The 27176-nt window shown below is 42.8% G+C and overlaps 1 protein-coding gene across 1 annotated transcript in view; it reads left to right on the top strand.

Annotated features, from left to right (window-relative positions):
- Positions 1 to 27176, top strand: part of CFAP61 (cilia and flagella associated protein 61) — a 253270-nt gene that overhangs the window by 95478 nt on the left and 130616 nt on the right. Inside the window, exons 14-17 of the mRNA XM_060124490.1 lie at positions 11985 to 12111; positions 16499 to 16576; positions 18719 to 18925; positions 21787 to 21921. Of these exons, the coding sequence (XP_059980473.1) occupies positions 11985 to 12111; positions 16499 to 16576; positions 18719 to 18925; positions 21787 to 21921 (547 nt within the window). The remainder of the gene's footprint in view (positions 1 to 11984; positions 12112 to 16498; positions 16577 to 18718; positions 18926 to 21786; positions 21922 to 27176) is intronic.

The raw sequence follows: 27176 nt of genomic DNA, 5'->3' as shown, positions 1-27176 counted from the left end.
GGGAGGAAAATCAAATGTCCGCCTGGAAAGGCATTGTTTTCCTTCGTTGTCTGCCTTCACTGTCAGCCTTCGTTGTCTTTAAGGCTGCAACCCTCCAGAGACTCTGGTATCGGAAAGAATCTAAATCAAGTTCCTGTTGAGCTCTTAAGGCCCTTCTATATTGTATAAATAGACCCCTGGGCTAGATTTTATAAGAATATTTGAACAACGGCAGTCTTGTGGATTTTTATCTAATACAAAGTAATGCTTTAATTTCTCTTATCTTTTTCTAATTCTTTTTTTAAAATTGAAGTATAGGTGACTTACAATATTACATTAGTATCAGGTATACAACATAGTGATTCAATATTTTTATAGATTATACTCCATAAAAGTTATAAAATATTGGCTATATTCCCTGTGCTGTACATTGCATCTAATTCTTGTCTTTTCGTAAACATGCTTCTCACAGCATGAGTTCTTCTAAAACCATCTTTTGAAATTTTAAAACTTAGAATATCAGTGGAAACGTTTTCAGTTGGAAATAAAAGAAACCCCAACTCAGAATGGCTTCAGCCATAGGGCAGTCATTGGCCTCCATAGCTGGGAGGTCTGGAGATGGGCAGGGCTTTGGGGTTTGAACCTTCGGGGTCCTGGCTTCTTTCCGTGTCCACTCTGCTTCCCCCATGTCCCCCAGCGTGAAGTTGGCGTCCCTCATGTCGGCCTGACGGCTGACACCTGTGATCACCACAGGGGGGAGCTGGCAGCAGGTGGGCTTTCTTTCCCAGAGGCCCCAGGCCCACGCCCCCCTCATTCACCCTGTTCTTGACGTTGAGTGTGCAGGGTGTGCCCGCCCCCATCCTAGGTGCTGGGGAAGCAAAAGTGACCCAAACCGACAAAAACCCTCGCCCTTATGGTGCCTGCACTCCAGGTGGAAGAGAAAGACATAAAGAAAGAAGAGCGAGAAGATACAGTGTGTGTAAGCGTGAGGGTGACCGCGAAGAGGGATGAGAGATGCTGGTGCGCGGCGGGGTGGGGGGGAGGGAGGCAGGGGAACAGCCAGGTGGGCACGGCCCTCCACACCCACGCTTTTCCTGCCATGGCTTTAAAATACATCATGTTCTTCCGTTGTTTTTGTTTCACTTCTCTTGACATTTGGGATGGATTGTTCATGCCCTTAAGTTTGGTTACTCTAAATTTCATGACCTCGTGTCCTGGTCTCCCACCCGATCGCATTCCTCTTCCCTTGGGAAGTTATATTTGTGTCTGTCACCTGCCCTTTGGCCATGCTGCTGAGCACGGGGACGAATCACTAACTCAGTCGCTAGCAATGCCACCTCTCTCGTCAACAGATTCCACACTAGGGCCCCTCTCGTTTCCTTTATGGCTGCTGGTCTTTGAGAGGACGGTTCTCAATATTTATGTTAGCTTTCATTTGGAATGTGCATAAACTAAATGCTTTTTAACGCTGTACTTCACTGAGTGATCTCTGGGATGTTTCCGCATGTAACCTGAGGCTGGAGTGTGGTACAAGAACCTCTTTCCTTTTCCTGCTGCTGCCCGTCCTTCATCATCACCCCGGCTCTCCTCCTTCTTTATTCATGAGCAGAGGACACATTTGGGTGAACCAGCCACTTATTCCATCTTCCTGCCCTTCCAAACCATGTTTTTCTGAAATTTGCCGCTTTTAATTTAGGGGACTATGTTTAGAACTTACTCATCCAACTGATATTTACTGTGCCAGAAATGATTTTCTGTGAATAGATGCTGACAGCTAAGTTGAGTCGTACCACCAGTTGTCAACTTTGCTCAGCAAATAAAAATGCCCTTAGGTAGTTGGCTTTTAAATGTTTCCTTCCTTCAGTATTTTTGTTTTATGTGTTTTTCCGTGGGTGACTCACTCATGCCTGGTTGTCACCTTTTTCTAGGACGTCACCGTTATACCTATTTGGGGCTCATGTTGTCATGGAGGGTGTTTTAGGGATATCAGTCTTTCTGGTGCTTTTAATCAGCTTCCTTGAAGAGAAGGCAAGAGAAACTTTATTTTGCGGTTATTGTTTTGTTTTGTTGTTCGGATTAAACTGAAATGCTGATGGCTGTCGAATTATTTTATGTTTCTGTTACATAGATCACTCCTTTGGAATTCAGAAAGACTCAAATTACTTTTTATTCTTTCCATCATTTAGTTTTAATTTACTGGCATCAAAAAATTGCCCTATATTCTGCAAGGCCGAGGGACGATACACACATAGACTGCTAGGTGTCTAAAATCATGCATTCGTTCAACTTAGGGTCGAAAAATCAACTGTTAAATCTTTTCCCTTCTATTTTTATGTATGATTTTCTGTTTTGTTATGCATGTAGTCTGATTAAATGCTATAAATTCTGACCTTTGAGGCCAGAGTCTGCCAAAAGCAGGAGAAGAAAAACTCCTGGGAATCAAAACTTTCCAGACCCAAGAAGGGACCAGTGGGCAAGGGTGACATCATTTCTTCCTGGAGAGGCTAGATTTCCCCAGGCATCCAAGCACATCAGAGGGAGGACGTGTGAGAGAGTAGTGCCGTGGGGAGGTGAAGGACCACGGGGAAGGGTCAGGAAACATGGGAGCCCCACGCAGGACCCCTCAGGAGACCTTGCTTTTTCTGTGGCTGGAGGAAGCCCTGTGGATGGATGAGGACAGCCACAGCAAAGTGCCTCTCTGATTCAAGGTGGCTTTAGAACCACGTGTGAGCCCTTGAGGAAAGAATGGCTAAACCATCCTGGCGACTGAGCACGTGTTCACTTCCAGGAAGGTCGTGCAAGGCGACCTGTATAACAGGTGGGAGCTGGGGGCGTGGTTTCCTTCCTGGTTCCACACCTGGTGTAGGGACAGGGGAAGGGGCTCAGTATAGAGGTTATAATGAAAGAATGAATATCAGAAATTCCTCATTCCAAACTTGTGGAGAGATGAAAGTGGGACCACGTTTAGGTATATCTGGTGGGCCCGCCATCTGTTTCAGTCCCGCCAGGCCCCAATTCTGACATGTAAACATCAAAATGAACTTTATCTCTTTGGATATTTATTTAGCACATTAAAAGTTCATTCCACAGAAGGTCTTGACATCATTTTGTAAACCCTCAATCGACTATTCTTAATCTTTATGATTTATCTGAAAATATGGCAAGAAATAAAGATAGCTGCTCGATAATTTGACAATAAATGCAGTCTCCTTTTGGTGTGTGCATGTGTGTGACATTCATGTATATTCAAGAAAATTTCATTTTAATTAAGGATCACACATGTTGAGAATAAAATACTAAGCATCCTTACAACTTTTTTTTTAACATCTTTATTGGAGTATAATTGCTTTACAATGTTGAATTAGTTTGTGCTACAACTTTCTTTGGAAGTCATTTTATATTTCCAGAGGCCCTCTATGGCTAAAACACAGTCTGAGGTCTGCGTAACACCCGTCCATTTCTAACCTCATTCTCATCATTTAAAATTTGAAGGGATTTCAGAATTACTTCTCTGAAGATAGTTCTGGAATCAACAGTAGGTCAGCTCCACGAGGGCAGGCCTTGTGGACTGTCTTGTTCCCAACACCCAGGACATGCTGGGCACGAGCGAATGTTGAGACAGCGTCTGGCTGACTCAGTCGGAATGACTGACTGAGTCATTCTCAATAAAGCCGCTCGAATCGTTGATTTTTAAGGCATGCATTTTAATTGAGGATCTGTTTCTTATGCATATTAATTTTTCTCTTTTTCTGGGTGCTCCTGTCAATTGCCACATAAAAGCAATTAGGACGCATACCTATTGCCACAGTTTCCCTTTTGCCGTCTCTAGGTCCTCATCATCTTATTCCTGGTAAAAGCAGAACTAACAGGCTCCCGATGTGTAAGCAGGTCATATCCACACCAGCCACTTGCCTTAGAGTCCTGGTGAAGAGGTCACTTGTGGAGCAAAACTACATTCTGCTTTTTGAGCTAAGCAGAAAACAATTGAAAAATAGCGTTCAGAGGCAAACACGAAGCAATAGAGAGCAGCCTTTTCCAATAGAACTACGGAGTGAGCCGCAGAGTATGTGATTTTAAGTGTTCTAATAGCCTCAGTAATTTAAAAATCAAAAAGAAGTAGGCAAAACTAATTGTAATATTTATCAGTTAACGCTTTGTAGTCAAAATATTATTGCTTTCAAGTATAATCAGTATAAAAAAGTATCAATGAGATTGTCTGCATTCTCGTTTGGGGCCAAGTCTGCAGAATTCAGTGGGTATCTTGCATGGACAGCACATCTGGATTCAGAGATGCTACCTTTCAACGCTCAGCAGCCACGTGTGGCTTGTGGCCTCCAGACTGGACGGCATGGCCTTAGAGCAGGGCACAGACATGCCGCTGCTGCTCAGTCCTCCCCTGAAAGTCCAGGAACTTTCATGTAAATTGTGAAATACTCTTCTTTGGCAAATGTAAGTAGCAGAGGTGAGAGCTTCACAACATAACACAAAATGGTTGTGTTCCCTAATCGACAGTAGATTTTCAAGTACAAACTAACGAAATAACGTTTGAGTTTTTGTGATACTTGGCAGTAAAATGGCCCCTTTCCCTTTGAACATGTGAGCACTGCTGTGCGCTAGGAAGAGCCCTGGGCTTTCAGAGTGGACCATGATGTGGTCTGAGCTGTGAGCCTGGCTTGGGGAGGGTAGGGTGGAGGGGGACGATGCCCACAACCCAGAGAGCAAAGGCCAGCACAGTGGCTCCCCCAACACTCTTAATAACTCAGTTGAAGCGTTTGTCATGCACAGAAGCCTGGGGGAAATGCTCTGGCCGTCTACATGCAAGCTGTATAATTCACTCATTCAACAGATGTTGCTTGAGCACCTACTATGTGCCAGGTGTTGGTCTGGCCAAGGGGAGGCAGCAGTGAGCAAACAGACCCAAATTCTTATCCTCATGAAGTTTTACTTTAGTGAGAGGGGACAAGCAATGAACAAAATAAATAGAAGGTAGGAAGTACTATGGAGAAAAATACGAGATGAGTCAGAGGAGGGGTGCTCAGCCATCCTGGGACTTTGGGAATCATTGCTGAGGCCCTTAACCTTGGTCCACGGGGAGAATTCAGGAGAAAACCGCATCTTTATTTTTATTAAGGCTTAACTAAAATCTAGCATTTCCTTCCATTGTAAAAGTAGGCAACCAACCACAATAGTATCAGTAGCACCTGTAACTTTCTCTTCCATTGAAACAACAGGTATTTTCCTATCCTGTCATATCATGGAATTTGCAGATATCTGCAAATGTTGCTTAAGGCCTATGCTCATTTATACAGCAAAAGTATGGAGATTATTAGATCACTGCTGAGTCATGTCGTTTAATGAGGCCATAGAGAGTAATCCTACATATTTTATTTTGTGCATTTAAAAACACTTTTCTGAGAGGGGTCCTTGGCATGAAAGAGCTTAAAAACCCTGCATTTACTGAGATTTGAGTAGAAGAGTGGTATGATCTGACTTAGCTTTTTATTTATTTATTTATTTTTGCCTGCGTTGGGTCTTCGTTGCTGCCCTGGGGCTTTCTCTAGTTGCGGCAAGCGGGGGCTACTCTTCATTGCAGTGCATGGGCTTCTCATTGCGGTGGCTTCTCTTGTTGTGGACCACGGGTTCTAGGCACATGGGCTTCTATAGTTGCAGCATGCAGGCTCAGTAGTTGTGGCATGCAGGCCCTAGAGCTCACAGGCTTCAGTAGTTGCAGCTCGCGGGCTCTGGGGTGTGTGGCCTTCAGTAGTTGTGGTGCACGGGCTCAGTAGTTGTGGCTCGCAGGCTCTAGAGCACAGGCTCAGTAGTTGTGGCGCACGGGCTTAGCTGCTCCATGACATGTGGGATCTTCCGAGACCAGGGATCGAAACCGTGTCCCCTGCCTTGGCAGGCGGGTTCTTAACCACTGCACCACCAGGGAAGTACCGACTTAGCATTTTGTAAGCGTCACTCTACCTGCTTTGTTGAGGATGAGTGTCGGGCGGCAGAGGTGGGAGTGAGGAAGAGCCATCAAGGTGCTGCTGCAACAGCCAGGCAAGAGGTACTGGTGGCTGCGCCAGCATCCGAGGTCATGAGAAGTGGTTGGTTCTGGGCGCATTTTCAGGGTGAGCCAGCTGATGTGCTGCCGGGAAGTGAGGCGTGCAAGAAAGAGAGCCAAGACTAAGCCAAGGGTTTGGGCCTGAACCACAGGAAGGATGGAGCAGCCATTGACTAAGCTGCCAGAGGCTCCGGGATGGTAAGAGCGAGAGGACGGGTAGAGGGCCAGGTGTTTTCATTTGGGAGAAGCAAGATCCTTTAGATTAACTTTATCCAGATCTTCAACAGTGTTTTAAATCTTTTGCCCGATACCAATTTGTGAGCAAAGTGTCCCCAACTCTAGCAATGTGATGGTGGAATTCGTCTTATTCTTGTCATAGTATGTCAGTTTTTTAATTCAGTATTCTGAAATTATATTGTTAGATCTCTACAGATTTGATATTGTTATATCTTCCTAGTGAACTTTTACTTTTATAGTTAAAGACCCTCTTTTCCTCATAATGCTTTTTGCCTTGGGGTCTAACTTACCTGATATTATGTGCTGCCCCAGCTTATTCTTTTGACTCTTCATTGCCATTCCCCTGTCCTTTTCCCTTCATCTTTCTTTGGTATTGTATATATGTGTATTTTGTAACTGCTTTATTGAGGTATAATTCACACTATACAATTCACCCACTCAGAGTGTACAGTTCTGTTGTTTTTAGTACATTCTCAATTCATCACCCCAAAGGATACCCCTTACCCATGCTGCAGTCACCCCTGTCCCCTTGTCCCCCCCAGCCCCCAGCAGCTAATCTACATCCTGTCTCTATACACTTGCCTATTATGGGCATTTCATATAAATGGAATGAAACTATGTGGCCTTCTTTCACTTTTCAAGGTCCATCCCTGCTGTAGCCTGTGTCAGTACTTCATTCCCTTTTGTGGCTGAATAATATTCCAGTGTATGGACAGACCACATATTGTTTATCCCTTCAGAAGTTGATGAACATTTGGGTTCTTTCCATTTTGGGAACTATTATGGATAATGTTGCTATGAACATTCACGAACAAGGTTTCCTGTGAACATATGGTCTTAATTCCCTTGGGTATTTTCCTAGTACTTTTGTGGTCTTGTTTTTTACATTTATATCTTTAATTCATCTGAACTAGATTTTGGCATAAGGTGGCCATATCAGAATCAAGTTCTTACCTTACACTTAAAAATTGCTCATACTATTTGTATTATTAATGTGATAGTAAATTGATCATCCTTCTATCAGTTAATTATAGATGTAGATTGTTATTGGCAAATCTGCCGCGTTGTCCATAGAACGGAAGCATGCACTAAAATGTAAGCACAAATATTCACTACAAGTGAAAGCTAAGTAGGTTAGAGTATTTCACTTTATTAATAGGAGGAGGAGTAGCCCCGCTCTATTTGGTAATAACACCCCAATGACTGGAGAGCATGCATTATATGAACCCTACATCGTATGCAGGGCCCATTACAAAACGAAAATGTGGGACTCCAGCCTAAGGTGGAGAGGTCATCTCCCCCTCACATAGGCCCACGGCTCCATCTCGTGGCAAACAGGCACCGGCATGCCCTACATACCTGGGCACGGGGTGGGCTAGAGTTCCACACTGAGTTGCCTGCCGAACACAGCATGGCACTGCCTGCCCTGGGTGGGGACCCTGGGTGAGGACGGCCACCACCCTGCTCTGATTAGACTCCAGGAGCACACACCTGACCTCGATCCTCCCCATGCCCGTGTCCAGGACCCCAGTGAGTGTGGAGCGGGATGGTTCAACATGGGGCTCCCCGATGCAACCCAGGCGTCACCCCTGGCAGAGGGTGGCAGCAGTCACAGGGCAGGGTCGGGGAGGTGCCAGGGGCAAGGTACAGATGGGGGAGAAACCATCACGGGTGCTGGTGCGAGGTGGGTACCACGTGTGAACCAAGGCTCCAAGCCCCGGACGTGCTCCACTGTCCTACCTGACTTCACGTAAAAACACGAAATCAAAAATAAAATTAGTAAGAATTTTGAGACTCATGAAGCCCGCCTGGGTTCAGTGTAATTTTTTTAACTTCTTAACATACTTTGAAAACTGGGGGAAGAATTTGGCTTTATGTACAATGTAAATATGACATAAAGTATGGTGCTGAACATTTTAAATTAAATAAATTTAAAGTGTGACATTGTGTTGTCTGGTTAATGGGTATAATCAGTGATTTTTTTTAACCTTATTCTTTGTACTTTTAAAATTATTTTTAATTTTATTTTTTTTAATTGTAATAAAATTGCTTTACAATGTTGTGTTAGTTTCTACTGTACAATGAAATGAATCAGCTATGTGTATACCTATATCCCCTCCCTATTAGACCTCCCTCCCACACATCTAGGTTGTCACAGAGCACCAAGCTGAGCTCCCTGCACTGTACAGCAGGTTCCCACTAGCTATCTATTTTACACATGGTAGTGTATTTATGTCAAACCTAATCTCCCAATTCGTCCCCCCCCCGCTTCCCCACTGTGTCCACATGTCTGTTCTCTACGTCTACATCTGTATTCCTGCCCTACAAATAGGTTCATCTGTACCATTTTTCTAGATTCCACGTATATGCGTTAATATACAATATTTGTTGTTCTCTTTCTGGCTTACTTCACTCTGTATGGCCATCTCTAGGTCTATCCACATCTCTACAAATCACCCAACTTCTTTCCTTTATATGGCTGAGTAACACTCCATTGTATATATGTACCACATCTTCTTTATCCATTCATCTATCATTGGACATTTAGGTTGTTTCATGTCCTGGCTATTGTAAATAGTGCTGCAATGAACACTGGGGTACATGTGTCCTTTTGAATTATGGTTTTCTTAGGGTGTATGTCCAGTAGTGGGATTGCTGGGTCATATGGTAGTTCTATTTTTAGATTTTTAAGGAACCTCCATACTGTTCTCCATAGTGGCTATACCAATTTACATTCCCACCAACAGTGCAAAAGGGTTCCCTTTTCTCCACACCCTCTCCAGCATTTATTGTTTGTAGATTTTTTGATGATGGCCATTCTGACTGGTGTGAGGTGATACCTCATTGTAGTTTTGATTTGCATTTCTCTAATAACTAAGTGATGTTGAGCATCTTTTCATGTGCCTCTTGGCCATCTGTATGTCTTCTTTGGTGAAATGTCTATTTAGGTCTTCCGCCCATTTATTAATTGGGTTTGTTTTTTTGATACTGAGCTCCATGAGCTGTTTGTATATTTTGGAGATTAATCCTTTGTTCATTCCTTCATTTGCAAATATTTTCTCCCATTCTGAGGGTTGTCTTTTCGTCTTGCTTATGGTTTCCTTTGCTGTGCAAAGCTTTTAAGTTTAATTAGGTTCCATTTTTTTATTTTTGTTTTTATTTTCATTACTCTAGGAGGTGGGTCAAAAAAGATCTTGCTGTAATTTATGTCAAAGAGTGTTTTTCCTATGTTTTCCTCTAAGAGTTTTATAGTCTCTGGTCTTACATTTAGGTCTTTAATCCATTTGGAGTTTATTTTTGTGTATGGCGTTAGGTAGCGTTCTAATTTCATTCTTTTACATGTAGCTGTCCAGTTTTCCCAGCACTACTTATTGAAGAGGCTGTCTTTTCTCCATTGTATGTTCTTGCCTCCTTAGTCATAAATTCGGTGACACTATGTGCATGGGTTTATCTCTGGGCTTTCTGTCCCATACCATTGATCTATATTTCTGTTTTTGTGCCAGTACCATACTGTCTTGATTACTGTAGCTTTGTAGTATAGTTTAAAGTTGGGGAGCCTGATTCCTCCAGCTCCGTTTTTCTTTCTCAAGATTGTTTTGGCTATTGGGGGTCTTTTGTGTTTCCATACCAATTGTAAAATTTTTTGTTCTAATTCTGTGAAGAATGCCATTGGTAGTTTAGTAGGGATTGCACTGAATCTGTAGATTGCTATGGGTAGTATAGTCATTTCCACAATATTGATTCTTCCAATCCAAGAATATGGCATGTTTCTCCATCTGTTTATGTCATCTCAGATTTCTTTCATCAGTTTTTTATAGTTTTCTGAGTACAAGTCTTTTGCCTCCTTAGGTCGGTTATTCCTAGGTATTTTATTCTTTTTTTTTTTTTTTTTTGCAGTGGTAAATGGGATTGTTTCCTTAATTTCTCTTTCTGATTTTTCATTGTTAGTGTATAGCAATGCAAGAGATTTCTGTGCATTAACTTTGTATCCCACAACCTTACCAAATTTCGTTGATTAGTTCTAATAGTTTTATAATGGCATCTTTAGGATTTCCTAGGTATAGTATCATGTCATCTGCAAACAGTGACAGTTTTACTTCTTCTTTTCCAATTTGTATTCCTTTTATTTCTTTTTCTTCTCTGATTTCCGTGGCCAGGACTTCCAAAACTATGTTGAATAAGAGTGGCAAGAGTGGACAGCCTTGTGCTGTTCCTGATCTTAGTGGAAATGCTTTCAGTTTTTCACCATTGAGTATGATGTTTGCTGTGGGTTTGTCATATATGGCCTTTATTAATTTGAGGTAGATTCCCGCTATGCCCATTTTCTGGAGAGTTTTTATCATAAATGGGTGTTGTATTTTGTCAAAAGCTTTTTCCTTGTCTATTTAGATGATCATATGGTTTTATTCCTTAATTTGATAATATTGTGTATCATGTTGGTTGGTTTGCATATATTGAAGAATCGTTGCATTCCTGGGATAAATCCCACTTGATCATGGTGTATGAACCTTTTAATGTGTTGTTGGATTCTGTTTGCTAGTATTCTGTTCACGATTTTTGCATCTATATTCATCAGTGATATTGACCTGTAATTTTCATTTTTTGTGATATCTTTGTCTGGTTTTGGTATCAGGGTGATGGTGGCTTTGTAGAACAAATTTGGGAGTGTTCCTCCCTCTGCAATTTTTGGGAAGAATTTGGGAAGGATGGATTTTAGCTCTTCTCTAAATGTTTGATAGAATTATTCTGTGAAGCCATCTGGTCCTGGGCTTTTGTTTGCTGGAAGATTTTTTTGTTTGTTTTTTTGTTTGTTTTTTGTGGTACGTGGGCCTCTCACTGTTGTGGCCTCTCCCATTGTGGAGTACAGGCTCCGGATGCGCAGGCTCAGCAGCCGTGGCTCACGGGCCCAGCTGCTCCACGGCATGTGGGATCTTCCCGGACCGGGGCACGAACCTGTGTCCCCTGCGTTGGCAGGCGGACTCTCAACCACTGCGCCACCAGGGAAGCCCTGTTGGAAGAGTTTTAATCACAGTTTCAGTTTCATTAGTTGTGATAGTTCGGCTTCTATTTTCTAATTCTTCCTGGTTCAGTCTTGGAAAATTGTACCTTTCCAAGAATTTGTCCATTTCTTCCAGGTTGTCCATTTTATTGGCATATAATCGTTTGTAGTAGTCTCTTATAATCCTTTGTATTTCTGCGGTGTCAGTTGTGATTTCTCCTTTTTCATTTATAATTTTATTGATTTGAGTCCTCTCCCTTTTTTTCTTGATGAGTATAGCTAAAGGTTTATCAATTTTATCTTCTCAAAGAACAAACTTTTAGTTTTATTGATATTTGCTATTGTTTTCTTCATTTCTATTTCACTTATTTCTGCTCTGATCTTTATGATTTCCTTCCTTCTGCTGACTTTGGCTTTTCTTTGTTCTTCTTTCTCTTTTTTAAATTTTTATTTTTAAATTATTTTAAAATTAAAAAAAACTGAAGTATAGTTGATTTACAATGTTTGCACTTTTTAAAATGTGTGTTTTCCAGGTTTTCTAGAATGAAGAATTACTTTTGTAGTTAATCAAACCCCAATGTTATATAAAAAATATTTTATCAGATATTATTTTATATAAGTGTGATCTGTTACAATTCTGTCTCCATTTGGGTGGAGGACGGAATACATATTTTAGTACGTTAACCTGAAAAAGAAAATGTGTCTCTCCTTACCCAGGACCATTAAAATAAGATTAGCCACTCTCTCGGATACTCCTGGTGTTGAAAATCTTGTCAGCACCCTCATGCTGAGTAAAAGCATATTGGAAGATTTACAGCAGTACAACGAGGCTCGCAGGGACCCTGTAAGTACCTGCTATGACCAGACTGGCTTCTTTTCCTCATGTTTTGGGACCATTATGACTCATGTACGTTCAACCCAGAAGTTTCCTTGGGCCTAGTTGGAGAATCGTGTGGTGGGGAGTGGCGGAGGTGGGGTTGGAAGGTGGGAGGGAGAAGAAAAGAACAAGGAAACTGAGGTTTAAGGAAGTGGGACTGTTCTTCTCACTAGTTGCCCTATGAGGGCTGATCAGATGCCCTAAATTCTTATCACGGGGCTAGAAAATTTGAACTTGATCTAGACAAATATAACAAAATTAGATCTCAGTGCTTGGAATAGGCAAATCTGACCAAGGTTAGTGGATCCTTGGGGTGCCTGGTGCCCATCCCAGCAGCACCCCATTTTGCCCTTCTGGGTGATGGGTCTGTCCATACCCTTGAGGACGCTGGCTGCATCCTCAAGGATCAGATTGGCTGGGAAGATCCTGTATGACCAATGCTGGGTTCTCTTTCTAGTACAGTAACTGTACTGTACTTTTGCCATTGCAGAGGGCAAGCTAGCAGTGGTCCTTACATCATCGCTGCTTTCTTAAGGACCAGGCCAGTTAACTTCACCAGACATGGAACAATGCATGTAGCTAGGGAAATGCTTAATTACTTCTTGATGAATTATATTAAAAAGTTTAACCAATAAAAAGTTTGATGGCTTTCACAGTTTGAAAACGCCACATAACGAGCGCCTGTTTCAGGAAACAGACTGACCCCAGCCCACTGGAAGTCCCTTTCAAGCTCTCATTTAGTCACTCTTCCCCCAGTTAGTACCACCTTGACTTCTAAGATCATAGATGCCTGGCTTTTGAGCTTTATTTAAAGGGATCATACAGTGTGTTTTCTGACATCTAGCCTCTTTTGCTCAGCAATGATTGTGAGATTCATCCACATTGTGCTGTAAAGTATTGATACTTCATTGCATGAATATACCTCAATGTATTTCTTCATTCCGCCTCTGGGGTCATCTGGCGAGTTCCCAGTTATGGGCTCTTTTGGATAAACCTCTCAGTTAATTTTAAACTCATCAAGAGGGAGACAACAAACACTAAACGTGGTGAGATGTTTAATATTTATAAAGGCATTGAATTAAAGTAAAACTTCCCTCCAGCACATGTTTTTTTTTGTTTGTTTTGGTTTGTCTTGGTCTCTTTGTTTCTTTTTTTGTTTGTTCCTTCCCTCCTGGCTCGCTGACACAGGGGTCTCCAAGACACATGCAGGGAGTCTATGAGGTAAAAACTATGCTCAAAATAAGAATAAGAAATTATTTTCCTTTTCCACTGAATTGATATTCAGTGGAAAGGCAGTGGTGGGCAAAACCTCAGGGACCTCAATGTGGATTGAAGCAGTGTCATCAAACTTCCCAGTGGCCTTCGAGTTTGCTGCGATGCACTCACAGCAACAACAGGAACAGAAAATCCACAACGGGATGTCACTGTGCACCAGGAGAATGGCTAAAACAAAGAAGAGTGACACCACTCAGGTGTGGCGAAGGTGCGGGGAAATTGGATCACTCCTATGCTGCTGGTGGGAATGTGAAATGGTACCCCTGCTCTGGAGAACATTTTGGCTGTTTCTTAAAAAACAAAAAAAATGCAACAGTTATCTCTGAGCATTTATCGCAGAGAAATGAAGACTTGGTCACAAATGTTCATAGCAGCTGGAATCAGCCCAAATGTCCTCCAACAGGGGAATGGGTAGGGTGAGCTGTGGCAATTCCATGCCATGGAATAGTGCTCAGCAGTGCAAAGGGATGCACCAGTTTTTTTGTTTGTTTAAGTATAGTTGATTTATAATGTTGTGTTAGTTTCAGGTACAGCAAAGTGATTCAGATAAATATATGTGTATCTATACAGTCAGTCCTTGTTGTTTATATATTTTATATATAGTAAGTAGTGTGTATCTCTTAATCCCAGACTCTTAATTTATCCCTCCCTCCCCTTTCCCCTTTGGTAACCATAAGATTGTTTTCTATGTCTGTGAGTCTGTTTCTGTTTTGTAAATAAGTTCATTTGCATCATTTTTTTTTAGATTCCACAAATAAGTGATATCATGTGGTATTTGTCTTTCTCTGATTTACTTCACTTACTATGGTAATCTCTAGGTCCATCCATGTTGCTGCAAAAGGCAAAATTTCATTCTTTTTTATGGCTGAGTAATATTCCATTGTATATACGTACCACATCTTCTTTATCCATTCATCTGTTGGTGGACATTTAGATTGCTTCCATGTCGTGGCTATTGTCAATAATGCTGCTATGAACATTGGGGTGAATGTATGTTTTCAAATTAGAGTTTTCATCTTTTCTGGATATATGCCCAGAAGTGGGATTGCTGGATCATATGGTAGTTCTACTTTTAGTTTTTTAGGGACCCTCCATACTATTCAGGAATGCACTGTTGATTCATACATCAGCTTGGGTGGATGTCCAGAGAATTATGCTAAATGGAAAAATAAGCCAGTCCCTAGAGGTTACATACTGTATGATTTCACTTATATGACATTTTTGAAATGACAACATTTTAGAACTGGAGAACAGATCGTTTGTTGCCAGGGTTAAGGATGGAAGTGGGGCAGGAGGCAGATAGGTGTGGTATGATAGGCAACCCACGAAATCCTTGTGTTGGAACTGTTCAGTATCTTGACTGCAGTGGTGGACATATGAACCTACACAGGGGATAAAATTGCATAGATCTTAATACGCACACACATGGGTGTGCGCGCGCACGCGAAATGGCATCAGTGTGGGTTCCCTGCTATGATACTAGTGTTTTGCAAAGGTTACCATTATGGGATACTGGGCAAAGTGTAGAAGGAATCTCTCTGTATTGTTTTTTACAACTGCTGGTGAATCTGCAACTATCTCCATAGACATTTTAATTAAAATTCAAACAAAAGGGAAAGCCAGTTTCCCTTGAAGCTGTAAACATTAACTTACTAAGTCTTAGCCCTTGAGTACATGTATTTGCAGTATTCTGTGTAGCAAAATGAGACGTGCGCATACTGCTCTTGGCTGCAGGCTGAAGTATATTGGTTGTTTCAAGAAAAATGTTTCTGCAGTTGTTTGAATTGCAGGCTGAAGCAGCACCGTTGTCACAGAACAGCTGGCAGACAAAATATGGTAATTCAGTCCTGGGGAGTTAGCAGACTTTTTCTTAAAAATGAGTGAGGTGAGAGTGTCACTCCAAAGAAACAACTGACAGCATGTGTTCCCCCATGATAAAGTCCACGCTTTCAAGAAAAAATTAGACTTTTAGAAAGTCAGTATCTGCCATCATGAGCTTGACAGCTTCCCAAAACTTAAAAAAACTTTTTCTGATGAGACTGGCAGTGATATTACCAAACGCAATGTTTTGATATTTTGTAATGAAATAGGTCAACGTTTGGAAAATCTGCATAAGCTTGGTGAATCAATATTTTCCAGATAGACAGTACACGATGTTACAAAAATCATGCATGGGTAAAAGATTCAAAGTGCAAAAGAGACCGATACATTTTAATGTAGTAGGGTATACAAAGGTCACTGACATGGCTTCAGAGCCACATTGCAACTTATCTTTAAAACACTACTTACTACATGTTGAGTTTTGGTGGTGCATCAAAGGAGAATATCCATAATTATCTGAAAATATTATTTAAATACTTCTCCCTTTTCCAACTACGTATCTTTGTGAAGACAGATTTTTTTGCATATATTTCAACCAAAATAACATGTTACAACAGATTGAATACAATACGGAAGTAGGTGTGAGAATCCAGCCGTCTTCCATTGAGCCAGATATTCAAGAGATTTGCAAAAATATGAAACAATGCTACTCTTCTCTCTAAATATTTTTATCAAACTAAAACATGTGTTTTAATTAATAAGTTCAACAAAAATTAATCAAAGAATTCAAAATTTTCTCAGTTTTAATTTCAAATACAGAAAATAGTGGTAGACATTACATACGTGAACCAAAGCTCTTTAGCATCCTCAGGACGCAGGGGGCCTGGGATGACAGTGTTTGAGAACCACTGATGTCATGCTAAAGAAAACAGATTCCCAGTCAAAGGAATGTGGTTCGAATCAATAGATCCATCCCGTACCAGCTGGAGATCTTGGCAAGGCAGCCTCCCAGGCCTTATTTTCTCGTAAATGAAGTAGAGATGTAATGGTAATACTTACTTCAGAGGGGTTGAAGTGAGGGTTAAACGCATACAAAGAGGGCATTTAACCTATTACCTGGCCCAGAGGTAAGTGGTGATAGGATGGTGGCTTTATCATTGTCGTTATGTGATCACGGTTGAAACCCTTTATTGACAGCTTACGGAAACACTAATAGCAATATTTTTTAGGGTCTTAAAATATCTGCTTCTCTTGTCAGGATGGAACACCACTGAAGGCATTTGTAGCCGAAGTTGCAGAACAAGTAGTTGGCATTGCAGTGATCAGAGATGAAATGGTAAATTGTGAAGTGGATACTACTTCCCTTGATCGTGCCTTTTCCTCTCGTGAATTAGTACACAATACCTCTTTTGAAGTTTCATTTTTACTTATTTAGGATGAATATCTTCTTTTTCTGAAGGCTGTAGATCTGCTTGCATCCCACTGGGCAGCCTTTCAAGTCTCCATTTTTTTTTCGGTTCAAAATGTTTAAAATATTACAAAGAGTACATGAAAACATTCACCATCTAAAAATTCAAATAACCTTCCACCACCAAAAACAAGTCCCAACTCCCTCCCCAAAGGATTACCACTATTGAGAGTTAGGCATTTATCCCTTCCAGCGTTCTTCCTTGCACTTATTTTCATGCATCGTGTGCGTGCGTGTGTGCGTGCGTGTGTAAGTGGACATCTAATTTTATTTTGTCCCAGTGCACAGCCAATTATTCCAAAGTATTTATTACTGAGTAGTCCATTCTTTCCCTACTGATTTAAAATGCTGCCTTTATATTATTAAATTTCCATGTGTCTGTGTCTATTTTTACTTTCTGTTCTGTTCCATGGATTTATTTGTTGATATCTATTGCACTATCACGTGCTTTGGTATCTGGTGGGGAAGTCTTCTCTTATTTATATTTTTTGCCTAAAGTTTCTTGGTTAAACTTGGGTGTTTTCTTTTCCAGATAAACCTTGTAATACTTACTATGAATTTATTTGTGCCTATGTAGATTTTACAGAACAATTTAGGCAGAACTGATAATTATAATATTGAGACTTCCCTTCTGGGAACATGGCTTCTGGAAGATACCCTTTATCATGTTAAGGAACTTCTCTCCTATTTCTAATTTACTAAAAGTTTTTGTTAAGCATGGGTGTTGAATTTTATTAAATGTGTTTCGGCATTTATGGAGATGTTCATATGACTTTATTTCTCTAATGTGTTCAAACTATCCTTGTTCTTGGATTCATTTCTCTTTTGATTCAATATATCTTTAAGAATTCTTGGAGAGTGAGTGGAAGAGGGTAGGGTCTCTGAGTCCACACACATATACAAGTTTTCATCTGTCCTCACACTTGAACACTCATTCAGCTGTGAATAGAATTCATATGCAAATTATTTCTCATCAGAGTGTTGATGTTTTTACTCTCATTATCTTCCAGTATCCAATGTTACAGATAAAATACAGTCTGATGTAAATAAATGTATGTATGTCTGCTTTCTCTCTTGAGAATTAGTTTTTCCCTTTTATTCCAAAAATTCTTATGAAGTACCTTATGCCTCTTTTGAGCTTGGGAACATCTTTCTTCTGATTTCACTAATGATTTCTTCCCTTCCATTTTCTCTATTCTCCATTCCTTTTTGGATGGAAGTGACCCTTCACTGTCTTTTACCTTTCTTCTTGTACTTTTTAATCTCTTGTACTTCTTACTCTTCATTCTAGGAGTTGTTCTTGATTTTATCTTCCAGATTCCTAATTTACTGTTCAGCCACATCTAGTCTATCATCCAGGCCTTCTATTGGAATTTTAATTTCAGAGTTCATGTGTTTAACTTCCAAGTCTCTTCCTTGTTCTCTTACTGTTCCTTTTTTGTAGGAGCTTGTTTGTCATATTTTATGCGAGATCCTTTTTTGGTATCTCTGAGGACATTGAGTAGAATTTTTAAAAAATTCTCCTCCATTTGCTGGATAACCGCTGTTTCCTCTGGAGTGAGTTGTATGTTTCTCTAACTGGTCTTTTGCATTCGTCAGTTTTCCCCAAAAGTCTCTCCATGTCATGAATGAGAGATTATCAGTGTGGATGGTTGGCATGGGTCTTTGACGGTAGTGTATATCTGCTTCTCCATTGCATTGCTCTGGCCACTGGGAGGCTGTCCGTGAGCAGGGACTCAAGGCTCTCCAGGTTTTTAGCACGGCTGTGAGGAGCAAATCCCAAAGCTCTGAGCCACCCTCCAGAAGTAAGCCATCAAAACAAGTGACTTTCAGGAAACATAAGTTTTAGCTTTAAAAAAATTAACAATGAAAATAAGATAGTAAATAATAGGAGGGAAAAACTCGTCTCTCATTATTGTACCTAAAGTCATTTTTAAATGATGTTTCTCAGAAAGCGTATGCCGTTTGTTTAAAACCTTCTTAGGTGTCCTTTCTCACATCTCTTTTTAGGATATAGAGTACATACGATCCCACTACAATATTGAAGACTTCATATACTTTAGTCACCACCAGCGCGAAGAGCATGGCCACCTGTATCACTTTGCCCTGAACCCCATTTTTCAGCACTACACCAAGTTTTTTCTGAAGGAGATCCTCCGTTTAGGATATAAGTCCTGTCTCTACTACCCTGTTTACCCGCGAGCCAAGGAAGGCAAGGTAAAAGAATGTCTTAAGTCACTTTTCCAGCAGATCTGTGTCACGGTGTCATTTGTGTCGTGTGCCATATTTTATTTCTTCTTCACTCCATGTATTTTGATTGTAATGTGGCTCTGAATTTCAAATGGCCATATTGAGTTTGGTCCTTTTCTTACACTACAGTGAAAACCCAGAAGGCTTTGAATTTCTGAAACCATCACAACCCATATAATTAGTAGAACAAATTGTTGGCTTTTCCATATCTACAAAGCAGACACTGAAAGCTATGGAAAAACACTCTAAGGGATGTGAAAATCAAATTATTTCTCATGTGAATTAGTGAAGGCCAAAATGTCCTATGATGTTCTTCAAGCAAAGAATGTTCTAGTAGTGAACCCATAGAATAAATTAGCTCAGTCCTTAATACTGGTGTGCTATCACGGTATTGCAAAACAGCAGTATAACATCCCCATAAAAGTGATGGATAAAAAGTGGAGATATGTGTTATTGATGTAACCTTTATGTAGTAGATACCACTATGTCTGCATAATACTTGTACTTACGTAGAGCAATACTTCTATAACAAACACGTGTCTGCTGTGTATACATGATGTATACTGTGCACAGATAGCAAGCTCTTGCTTCCTGCTTCCGTGTATCCTGCTTCCGTCTCCTTCATAGCACTTCTCACTCGCTCACATTCTGTCTTGTGCCGTAAAGCTGGAGCTGTTTGTCCTGTTCAGAGCTGCAGCCCTGTTATGTAGAAGGGTCCCACACACTCACACGTGCTCACACGTGCTCACACGCAGTGTCCTGCTTGCTCACAGGCAAGGGCTTCTTGGAGCTGGATCCCCAAGCAGTTCTTTCCTGCAAGATGGTCCCTCTGTCACTGACAGTGTTGATGCAGACTTGAGGGGTGTTGAGAACTGAACCCCCAGGTAGAAATTTCTACCCCCCCTAGGTAGAAATTGTCCCATAAGATCCCATTCGTGACCAAAAACTTTCTTAGGCTCTGCCTAGAGTCTGACATTGTCACGTTTCTTCTTAGTTACCATGGTGAGCTAAGTGGGTTTTTTAAATGCTCTGAATTATTAAACTTAAAAACAATCTAAGGTATATGGGTACATACACATAACAGTAATTTTACCAATGTATCTTATTTGACAAAAGCCTTTTGGGGAAAAACAGAAGGAATGGAGGAGAAAGAAGAAAAAACATGGAAAAGATAGGTAGCGAATGTAGAATATGCTCTAGTGATGATTTTTTTCCTATCAAAATGCAGCCCTACAGCAATGTGAATGCCCCAGATTTGAACCTGGGACATGGGAAGTTTAACAGTTTTGCCTGAAAATCCTGGTCCTGCACAATTTCTTTGTACTTCACATTTGGCCAAGTGCCAATTTGGTGACCTTTAAGGATGTGATGTTACATTCTCAGTTTTTATTCCCAGTGTTTCCTGCCAGTGCCCAGTTGGTAGAAAGTCCTTTTGCATGCATCCTAAAAAATGGTGACTTGAACTGAACTCATTGAGTGTTCACGTATTTCCCTCCATGGTGTGGAATTAGGACCATGTTACGTGCTATTGTATATATAACATAGAAACACACTTGGAAACAGATTTCCTCTCTGTCTGCACCTCTAGTTGATTTATACACGTACATTTAAATAAGTGCAAGAAGCAATACCAAATAGTACAGGTAAGAATCTCCAAATTCTGCTATAAATCCCCAGTAGACTGCAGTACAAGTGAGCTTTCGGCTGACACGATGAAGACGGTTTTCTCCACACCCTCCTGCCAGAACATGTACTGAGAGCTCTTCCAGGCTTAAAAACACAGCTTTGGCTAGAGATCCCTGGCTTCTGTTTCTCAGTGTGTAAAATCAGGCAGTGAAGTTCAATAGTGAAGGATTTTAGAAATCCCTTCCAGAAGCTCTTAGAAAGGCCTAGGGGCTATTTTTAGAACCACAAATAAGTCATGTGTAAACCACGTCATTTATTAAACTACAGCTACAGTTCCGTTTTACTTTCTTTGCTTTCCAGGTTAAATTCGGTAAATGTCCCATTAAAAATTTTTGGTTTGACAGTTTGAGGTTTACACAGTTGAAATACCCAAAGCTTAGGGGTTTCACCAAAACCCCTAAGATTTCATAAATGTGAAAGAAATAAAGATCACCATGTTCAGTTTTCTCTGCCAAGTCTAAAACTTGGATAAAGTTAATATTTAAAGCATTCACCTAAAACATGATTTATTGTAGCCCGTTTCAGTAACCATAAATCCAGCTCACAATTTAGTATTAATATAAAGCAGAATAATCTGGTCCAGCCCCCTCCCCCCTCCACTCCCCCACTCTCCGGTTTTATCCTTTTGTTTTAAAACACTTATCTGATCAACAGACGTCCAGCTGAAGTAGCAGTGACTTTCACAAACATGAGGATTTTCACATCTGCGCCCTATTGCCCCTCAGATGACATTTTTATCTATGTGCCTTCTTAAAGCAGCTTGTGTGAAACACGCAAAGGTTACCAGGACGCAGATAACACAGCTTAATGGGGTCAAATCGAGCTGATTCATGATCACTACGGAGAAGAATATCCTCCTGGGGAAAATACTTGTGCTGAAAAATCCCATAAACCAAACCACTTGTTTATCTGTCATTCCCACAGAGATAGTAATGCAATTACTCCCGTAATTATCTTCATTAGTGTCAGGCATTATCTACAATTCATTCCTCTGGTCGAAGAGTATGTTTGTTTATTTGCTGGTTCCCCCCCCCCTCCGGTTTGGCCGGGTTGGGAGTTTTGTATTTGTCGAGGCGCGTGCCGGCAAATGTGCGCGCGGCTCCCACGCCCTTCCCCCTAACATCGAGGTCGCTGTCTCCCAGTTTCAGAGCTCCAGTGCCCACTCGCTGACGTCCGCCCTCCACTACTTGGTTCCCGTGCGGCCCCGACGACAGATTGTCTATCCCCTGGAAAAGCTTGGCATCAACGCCCCATCAAAGGAGGTCTCCAGGGACGCGGTGGGTAGCCGGCGGCAGCAGGCGGGGCGCAGTGCCAGCGCGGGCGGGCGGGCGTGGCAGATGGGGCGGCGCTGCATACGCGGAGACGGAGCCCAACGGCTGCTCCTTCATCCAGGAGCCCAGGCTCCCTCCCACCGGCCCCTGCCCTAGGGTGGTGCCTCCGCAGCGAGCCCGGAGCAGAGCGGACGCCATGTGGTCCCTCGTAACGCGCCACCCCCCCTCACACGGGGGACGCCGCCGCGGGCTGCTGCGCCTCAGTACCAGTGGCTTGGGGGTCCACCTCCCAGCATCTTTCTGGGTTTAGCCCCCTTGCTTCAAAGCAGACTCCCCTTTCCTTCATGCTCTGCTTTCTCGGTTTGAGAACCTAGGTCTGGCTGCATGAGGACGTTTGGGGCTGAGTCCTGAGCTAGGTTTGTTCCCTCCTCCTGGGGGAGTCCGCGTGATGAACAGGAACGTCTCAGCTGTCCTGGGTGGCGGGGGCTTTGAGCTTAGAGTGCACAGCCCTGGGACACTCTTAGTACCAGAACAGGAAAAGGGACCAAACAGAACCTAGATTTCGCTTTCAGTGGAAGTGGACGCGTAAACAACCATACACAGAGCCGTGTTCAGGAACTTGGCTGGAAGCGTGACTTTGTCGGGCTGACTTACATGTAAGCTTGTACTGTATGTGCACACTTCCACTTAAATACGGTAGAAAAACGCCCCGGAGTGGGCCGACACTTGTTCTTTGTGAGAAAGGAGGAAAGTGGAAAGTTTAAACTCTCCGAACGTTTAGCAAAGGAGCTAAAAATGGTGCTGGAAATGGTGCTCAAATCAACACCCCAGTTTTGCAGGACATGCGTCACCTCACGGCCCCCAGCTCCTGCTTTACGTATGGGGGGTGGGTCCACCAAGACCCATCTTAGAGGCAGGCTGCTCTAAGTCCTATGTAAAGTCCTAAGTCTTTATATTTGTAAAATAAAAAATAAATTTGTATTTATTTTCTAAGTTCTAACTTTGTATTTGAGTAGAGACTAAAAACGAATAGCAATTCTTTTGCTCTACCCAAATCTTCATTATGGAAAATGTGAAGCATGTACAAAAGTAGAGCAAGTTCTACGAAGCAGGGATTCTCCTTCTGTCTGTGCTGAGGGACCTCGTCTTCTTTTCTTAATATACAGTCCCTCATAGACTGATAGTTTTGTGAAATGTGAATTCCTAGAAGGAGATTAAAAACAGAGACCAAATTCAGGTCCTATTATTTTATCACTAGGTTTAACAGACACAGAATTACTCTGCCCACTTGCTCTAAAAGCTTCTGAAGGCAGACGGGCACGTGTTTCAGCCCACACGATGGGCTGCGCAGAAACAGCTCCAACAGGGTTCAACTCTTGGCCAGTTTTGCATCTTCTACAGCCTCACCCACTTCTCCTTCCTCCCTTATCATCTTGCAACAGATGCATGTCATCACTTCATCCAAGACCACAGGTGTGTCCTTAGGTAGCAGGGCCTCAGCATCACACTCTAGAGAGGAAGGGGCCCCGGGCAAATCTGTAGGACTGTGGGGTCGACCACCAGGTGGTCTGCTGGTGTGTGGAGATCCTGGGATTGGATTCTTTTGGAATGAGAGCCAAGAGAGTGTGTTGGGGTCAGGAAGGGTGGCCTCATCTATATCTGTCACTGAAACACAGCTAATGTGACATCCTCCTGATCCCAGGAGAAGGGGCCACAGGTACAAAGTACAGAGATGTAGCTTCTGTGCGAGAGGTGCTGCCCTTTTGCAACCACTGCTGAGATGCCTTTGAGTTGGGATAGACCACGTGGCCAGGCCAAGAGAAGCCCTCACACGTCGGCGGCAGCCCGCAGCCCCAGCACCTTCAGCTGGTCCCCAGGGGGCGTGAGTGGTATGGCTGGGGGGACAGGGAGCAGCACAGGGCTGCCACCTGGTATCAAGAGCCGTGTTCCTGAACCTCTGGAGCTTCCCCATCCTCACCCCACCCCCAACCCTGGGAATCTACAGACCTGGATGACTTTGAGGTGAGCTGGAGCTCCTGGTGGGGAAAAAGCCAGAGAAAACATTTTATTTCACTTAAAACAACCCTACTGGGACTTCCCTGGTGGCGCAGTGGTTGGGAGTCCACCTGCCAATGCAGGGGACACGGGTTCGAGGCCTGGTCCGGGAGGATCCCGCATGCCACGGACCAGCTAGGCCCGTGCACCACAACTACTGAGCCTGCGCTCTAGAGCCCCACGAGCCACAACTGCTGAGCTCGCATGCCACAACTGCTGAGGCCCGTGCGCCCGGAGCCCATGATCCACAACAAGAAGGGCATCTGTAGTGAGAGGCCCGCGCGCTGCACCAAAGTGACCCCCGCTCGCTGCAACTGGAGAAGGCCTGCGCACAACAGCGAAGACCCAGCGCGGCCACAAATAAATAAATTTGTAATAAATAAATAAATAAAATAAAATAAAATAAAATGATCCTATCATGACTTCCCAGGTTGTTATGAGTTGAAATCATTGCTTACATTTAATAAGCTTTTTCATGGCCATCTCTCTGTGCTGTGTCCCCACAGAGCCCCCAGCTTATTTCAAGACCTAGCAGAGGATGGATTTTGTTTAATTAATTAATTAATTGATTGATTTTGGCTGCGCCGGGTCTTAGTTGCAGTACGCAGGATCTTTGTTGCGGCATGCATGTCGGATCTAGTTCCCCGACCACGGATCAAACCCAGGCCCCCTGCATTGGGAGCACGGAGTCTTTTTTTTTTTTTTTTCGGTACGCAGGCCTCTCACTGTTGTGGCCTCTCCCGTTGCGGAGCACAGGCTCCGGACGCGCTGGCTCAGCGGCCATGGCTCACGGGCCCAGCCGCTCCGCAGCATGTGGGATCTTCCCGGACCGGGGCACGAACCCGTGTCCCCTGCATCGGCAGGCGGACTCTCAACCACTGCGCCACCAGGGAAGCCCAGGGAGCACGGAGTCTTACCCACTGGACCACCAGAGAAGTCCCCAAGGATGGGTTTTTAAATCCCTGCTCCAGGAAGACAACCACTTACCAGATGGGTGGGGCTGGTGCTCGTATCCGCCACTTTGTGCTGTGTTGTTTACTGTATTGGTGAATTCTGACTTTTTAAGAAGCACTTTACTGCTGCTTGTTATACTTATTCTTGAGAAGGGTTTAGTAAAGATTTAGATTTAGTAAACAAGGTTTAGTGAAAATGTTAGAAATCTTACAGTTGGACCAGAGGATTATCGAGAGCATGATCCACATGGGATGAGCCTAGACATTCAAACGTTAAAATACTACATTACATTATTTTAAATTTTAAAAAACATTGTAGGTGGATTTAATGTTTTAGGCTGATTATCTGAGTCAAGGTGAGCCAGATGGAAAATTTTTTGGAGGACATTCTACAGGGTCCTAAGCACATTGATTTCTTAGCAGAGCAAATAGTACCGCAGCCGTTGAAGTTGAGCGATTGTCTTACTAAATGAACCTCTCTTTGTCCCTTTAAGTTTTACACCCCCCTCTGCCCGGAGCTACGAGCAACCCTCAGCGCCCTCACGTGTCCGCACACTGCTCTCGCTGGGCACTGGCCTTTCATACTTCTTATCCCATCTCAGACTGACCATCCGTTCCCTGGCTTTCACCTAGGAAGCCAGTCTTCAAGGGAACAGATCACTTCAGGCATGAGTAATGGGATAGAAAGCGTTTCATCTCGGTGGGTTGCCAACCTGACTCTGACACAAGCCAGCAGAGATTGAAATTCATCACTGCGTGGCAGGGTAGTGTGCTCCCCTCGCCCCAAGGTCAGGTAGCTGCTGCCTGGTTTAGATGAGCCAGTGTCCCTGCCACCAAACTGTCCCTGTCATTCGTATCAATTGACAGTGTGCCCCGTGTCAGGTCACAAGAAAGGACCTGGAAAACATGTGAATGGTTTTCATCACACATCACCGAGGTAGGCCCGGAAGGTTCATTATGTCGCCACAGTCAACCAGCAGAGATACGTGGATAAGAGAAGGCTTTTTCCTAACCGTAATCCACGTGGCATGGACCGAGAAGATTTCGTTTCTTAGCTTGAATGGGCTGTCTTGGCCTGGGCATTTGCCCTCTGAGAATTATTATCACGGGAATTTTTAATGAAATGAATCAGTGTGGCCCACTTGCATGCAAACTATGATCTGGGAAGTGCTCAGAATTTGGCTGAATGAACTGATGGCCATATTAATTACAGACTGTGGACCAATTTGACCCACGCTTACTTTCGGGTGGTTCCTTGGGCAAGCTGGCTTGCTGTCCTTCCTGCCTCGCCATAGGGATTCAAACATGACCGTGACAGGGGCCCTGTCCTCGGGGAGCGTACAGCCCCGTGTCAGTATTAACGCGGGACTGCTCAGGGCTGGTTAAACCGGGGATGGGAGAGGGCTGCATGGGTCCCTGAGCCCCGCCGGGGTCAGACCTGTTCTGTGGAATCCTTTGGGAGGGAATGTGTCTGGTCGGAGGCATGGTTTCCTTTCCAAGACTGGGGTTTTAAATGACTCTTACTTGTCATATTAAACACCAGAAAATCTGCTTGGAACTTAAAAAGCTCCTACCTTTGCTTCAGTATTAAGAGATGCTCCCCATTATCCACTTCAATCACTTTAGTTCTCTATGTTGATTTCTAGTATTCATAGAATTACAGTGTCAACTCACCTCTCCTTTTTTTTTTTTTTCCAAAATTTTTTTGTACCAGATCAATCCGTCTTTTTTCAGATGACAGAATCATCTCAGGAATCAGACTTTCAGAGTGATCAACACCTGTTATTTTTTTTGTGGTTGTTTATTGGTGACGGTCTGTTTAAATCTCGACTAATGAATTATTTGAAGCCTCCGTTTTCCCTTTGTCCTTCTACAAAAGAAAAATGACGGTTTGTTTAACCCCCCTTCTCGGAGCTAAGTGCTGGCCCGATTTTTCCTAGTGTGTGATCTCTCAGGAAGATGTCACGCTCTGGCATTCGGTTACCCTTTGAATCGCCCCTTTCATCTGGGCTGTTCTTCCCCAGTTCAGCTATAATTACCATCTGATGGACTGTTGCTGGATACTGTTTCACTTGTACATCTGCTGCCCTAGGAAATTGCATTATTCTCCCAGCACCTGCTAGATTTTCCCCAGCTTAATTGTTTCTCCAACCCCTTCCTTAAACTTGGAAACTTTCACTGCCCGCGTTAGACTTTCCTTGGTTGTACTTGTGTGTGTGTGTGTGTGTGTGTGTGTGTGTTTAAATTAGCCCT

Source organism: Lagenorhynchus albirostris, chromosome 15, assembly GCF_949774975.1.
Source record: "Lagenorhynchus albirostris chromosome 15, mLagAlb1.1, whole genome shotgun sequence".
NCBI classification, from domain to species: Eukaryota; Metazoa; Chordata; class Mammalia; order Artiodactyla; family Delphinidae; genus Lagenorhynchus; species Lagenorhynchus albirostris.
This window is presented reverse-complemented; position numbering and strand designations above follow the sequence as displayed.